Source organism: Gymnoscopelus braueri (assembly GCF_963280865.1).
Source record: "Gymnoscopelus braueri genome assembly, chromosome: 6".
In the NCBI taxonomy this organism is placed as follows: Eukaryota; Metazoa; Chordata; class Actinopteri; order Myctophiformes; family Myctophidae; genus Gymnoscopelus; species Gymnoscopelus braueri.
Window position 1 is genome coordinate 2,038,614 of NC_137607.1, and position 5,000 is coordinate 2,043,613.

Below are 5,000 nucleotides of genomic sequence, written 5' to 3' on the forward strand. Positions count from 1 at the left end.
ACATCACGTTTAACATTCCTCAACTCTAACACAGGATACCATACCAAACATCACGTTTAACATTCCTCAACTCTAACACAGGATACCATACCAAACATCACGTTTAACATTCCTCAACCCTAACACAGGATACCATACCAAACATCACGTTTAACATTCCTCAACTCTAACACAGGATACCATACCAAACATCACGTTTAACATTCCTCAACTCTAACACAGGATACCATACCAAACATCACGTTTAACATTCCTCAACCCTAACACAGGATACCACACCAAACATCACATTTAACATTCCTCAACTCTAACACAGGATACCATACCAAACATCACGTTTAACATTCCTTAAAACTGGGCTCAAAAACTACACCTTAAAAAAAATACTTAAAAATGATGCCTGGATAATAAGCCTTATATGCCTTCATACATTATAATTGTTCTCTATAACAAAAATAACAGTTTTAAAACACCTTAAATATTGTATTTATTTTAGAAACAGTTCATGTTTTACTCAATAGGGGCAATGCCCGTCTCAAGTTGATGATGTCATTTCCGCTGTGCAAATCATGGATTCCTCTGACGAGGTGAATCATAAAATGCTCATTGGTCAATAGGTCTGCTATTCATTCATAAAGTCCACATTCATTTACAAAGAAAACCTTTTGTCAGGCATATTAAATTAATTCCTCTGCGCGTATGTATTTATTTATTTTTGTAGTTTCATATGCGCTTTTTTGAAGGGGTCTCGGAAATAATCGGGTTCAGAACAAATTCCACCGGTCCAATTAGGGTCCGGGTCCGTGTTTTTTTTTTTTTTTTAAGTCGGAACGGCTCGGAATCGGATCAGAGTTCACATTTCCATTTCAGTTCCGCCCCGTTTTTTTTTTTTTTTTTTTACCCGTGAAGAGCTCTACCTGGTAGTCCATCCCTCTGTCTCTGTCCTTCACTAACATATTATAATAATATTAATAATGATAATAACCTGGTAGTCTAGGATACTGAAGCCCATCCCTCGGTCTCTGTCCTTCTGCAGCTCCAGTGTCTGGATGTCTGGACTCCACAACGCCAACTCTCCTTCATCCTCCTCATCCTCCTCATCCTCGTCTTCCTCCTCCTCCTCCTCCTCCTCCTCCTCCTCTTCCTCCTGCAGGCTGAGGCCTGGAGGCTCTGCTAGGATCTCATCTACCTGCTCCTCCTCCTAACAGACAGACAGACAGACAGACAGACAGACAGACAGACAGACAGGTTAGGTGATGTTTGTTGGTTAAAACAAAAGGTTTCAGTTAAAAGGTTAAAGCTCTATATTGTGATAGTAATCATTACTATAGAGTGTTTGTTCAGTAACAGTGTTAAATAGCTCTATATTGTGATAGTAATCATTGCTATAGAGTGTTTGTTCAGTAACAGTGTTAAATAGCTTTATATTGTGATAGTAATCATTGCTATAGAGTGTTTGTTCAGTAACAGTGTTAAATAGCTTTATATTGTGATAGTAATCATTACTATAGAGTGTTTGTTCAGTAACAGTGTTAAATAGCTCTATATTGTGATAGTAATCATTGCTATAGAGTGTGTGTTCAGTAACAGTGTTAAATAGCTCTATATTGTGATAGTAATCATTACTATAGTGTTTGTTCAGTAACAGTGTTAAATAGCTCTATATTGTGATAGTAATCATTGCTATAGAGTGTTTGTTCAGTAACAGTGTTAAATAGCTTTATATTGTGATAGTAATCATTACTATAGAGTGTTTGTTCAGTAACAGTGTTAAATAGCTTTATATTGTGATAGTAATCATTACTATAGAGTGTTTGTTCAGTAACAGTGTTAAATAGCTCTATATTGTGATAGTAATCATTACTATAGAGTGTTTGTTCAGTAACAGTGTTAAAGGATCTACACCATGAATTAAAAAAATAATAATAATATTTAATATCATATTGTTTATGTCCCTCAAATGTTTTTCAAAAGGTTTGAGCCTAAATCAAGCCTCAGATATACTCATTCCAACTAACTTCTCTCTGGCTTATAAAGCACTTTCACCTGCAATACCACATTGTCCTGATTTGGCACGTGGCGCTATTGAGCCAGTTTGTATGCATGTTATCTCCTGTTTTCTTTTGGTTGGAACTGAAAAACGGGAGGATTTGTTCCCTGACGTGACGTCACGTCACGTCACGTCACGTCAGGGAACAATTAATTTTGGCCTGTTTTTAGACCAATTTACAGAAAACCCCAGATTTGCTGTGAAAGCCTGAGTGTTCAAACTGGGGTATTTTTGAGGATAGAAGAGAGGTAGGGGAGACCAAAAACACACACAAAATAAGAAAAAGTTAAAATTCATGGTGTAGTCCCTTTAAATAGCTCTATTTTGTGATATTAATCATCTTTACACTGTGTACAATGGCTTTATGTAGTTTTTTTAGGGAGTGACAGATGATATAAATATTCAGGGAACATTGAACATGAGTCACAATACGATGCAATAAACCACACTGGTTTCACCAACAATTAAAATACAATTATAACCTGGAAAGAATCTGTGTCATTTTTAGATTTCTTTGGCTATTTAAAAAATAGCAGATATACAAGCTCATAGTGAGTGCCGCGCTACGAGCTTGTAGATCTGCTATTTTTTTTAATTTGTTATATTGAAAATGGGTGCAAATCTTTGAATATATATATATTTTTAAAGCAAACATTTGTAACTCAAATCTTTGCTTCTGGGGGATTCAGTTTTCTGAAAAACATATGTCGCTATATGAATGGTTCTCAAACCTTTTCATGTCAAGGACCCCCCACAATGATATGTATTTGGCCGCGGACCCCCATCTCAAAACATGTTGTTCCAGGGACCCCCCAGAAGCACAGATCGGACTTAAAACATTTAGTCTTAAAACATATATTCAAAGATTTGCACAAAGTTTCCACGATTTTGGAAATAAACAGCAGATCTACAAGCTCTTGGGTTATGCTCTGTGCACAGACAGTACATCAGGCATAAAAGGTGACTTAGTACTTGGTACCTGCAACAGTTGCAACACACACGCACGCGCGGGATGGTGCGCTTGTTTTACGCACATGATTTGGCAACCCGTGAGCCAGCGAACACAAAAACCCTAATAAACAGCTGACATTTGGGGAAAACGGGCTTCGCTGTTCCGTGCACATGGTAATGGTCAATGGATGTGTGCAAATTCAGATCAATTGCTCCAGACACTGAGGAGAACCGGGCAGAAGAGGCACGCACAGAGCTTTGTAGAATTATAGGCTGATGATGATGATGTATCTGTTATAGTTTTTTCTCAGTGTGGGTGTGGTTACCTGCTGACGTTGAAGGAGACAGCTGTCCGTCTGTGGTGTCTGACCGGACAGCAGGGAGGACAGCTTCAACTCAATCTGACACACACACACACACACACACACAAACGTTTCTGGGTGTACTGCTTGTGTTTAAAACAAAGTCTGCTTCACAACTTTTCACTGTTGATGCAGCTAAGTATCTGCTGCTGAGAGAAGAGGGGCTATAGAGCTTACTTTATTCTTCGCAGCACGACGGTGTCGCGCGCCCAGCAGACCTACAAGCTGACAACGCGTCGTGGATGCGTTGTGACATCATCGCGAGAGACATCACCATGACATCACCTGGGGGATTTGCCCTTTTTTTGTGAGTTTACAGGGTGGATTTTTGCCAGACCCAGGGGGTCAGGCCTACATGAGGCTTTGTCGGTCCCTCTTTTGTCCATATATGGACAAAAACGTTTTTTTAGCGTGACGTAGTGCTCTGTCGGCCATTCAGATTTCCGGCCATTCAGATTTCAACCACTAGGGGTCTGGCAGTACCAGGTCCCCTGGTTCCCTTGTTTGTGTACTTTTTCTTGTGGGATCAGTGTCTGCCAGCAGCTCCCACCTGATGTCGTGTGGGAGTTCTGACTGCTCCAGACCATACTGAATAACTGCTAGTTTACATAACGTCTTCAGACTAGAGATTAGATTAGATTAGATGTCTTTATTATCCACAAGGGAAATTTGTTTTGCTCAGGTCAATGCATTCATTCAACAAGACAATACATAAATAAACATCACAATTAAAACACCTAGCAAAGTACTTCAAAAAGATTAAAAATTAAAAAAATGTAAAGAGACTTTAAAAGAAAGCAATGTCCTCTCCACACTTGTGGAGCACCCAGTATGTGTTTGTATATGTTTCATGTGTGTGTGTGTGTGTGTGTGTGTGTGTGTGTGTGTGTGTGTGTGTGTGTGTGTGTGTGTGTGTGCATGTATGTAAGTCCATAGAGCGATTAGCACAGAGTCCAGCTCATCCAGGTGCCTGTGTGTGTGTGTGTGCATGGGGGGGGGGGGGGCATTAGCGAGCAAGTCCAGTTCAACCAGGTGAGGTGGATCAGGTATTAGGAGTTTGTGTTTATTTAGAAGCCTAATGGCTGAGGGGATAAAACTGGCACTACCCTTTGCCTTCCTAAATAGAGAGGCAGCATATCTCCTACCCGAGGGCAGGACCTGAAAGCAGGTGCTGAGATTATGAGTAGAGTCTCTCGCGATCTTTCCTGCTTGAAGGGTAGAGCACTGTACCCCACAGAGCTTAGACCCCAAGGTGGTCACCCTCCGCAGCTTAGCCTTGTTGGTCTGTGAGAGCCCCCCATACCAAGCCAGGAAAGAGAAGGTAAGGAGGCTTTCTATATGGCAGATGTAGAAGCTGCGGAGGATGGGAGGGGCCACGTCCATGCGTGTCAGCCTCCGTAGGAGGTAGGTTGACACTTTGCAAAGATGGCCTGTGTGTTGTCATTAAAGGTCAATCCATTGTCAATAGTGGTCCCGAGGTATTTGTAACTGCTAACCCGCTCCACTACCTCACCACCAAGTGTCAGCTGTGGAATCGGGTCGAGGTCATCCTTCCTCCGGGGGCTTATGAGGAGCTCCTTTGTCTTCCTCACGTTCAACTGGGATGAAAATCAGCATCTCCAAATCTGAGGCCATGG

General features: G+C 41.0%; 1 protein-coding gene across 1 annotated transcript in view; it reads right to left on the reverse strand.

Moving 5' to 3' along the window:
* The window catches only part of LOC308086395 (inaD-like protein), a 155,880-nt gene that overhangs the window by 118,504 nt on the left and 32,376 nt on the right, over window positions 1–5,000 (reverse strand). Inside the window, 2 exon segments of the mRNA XM_080429915.1 lie at window positions 986–1,201; window positions 3,328–3,402. Coding sequence (XP_080286041.1) covers window positions 986–1,201; window positions 3,328–3,402 — 291 coding nt within the window.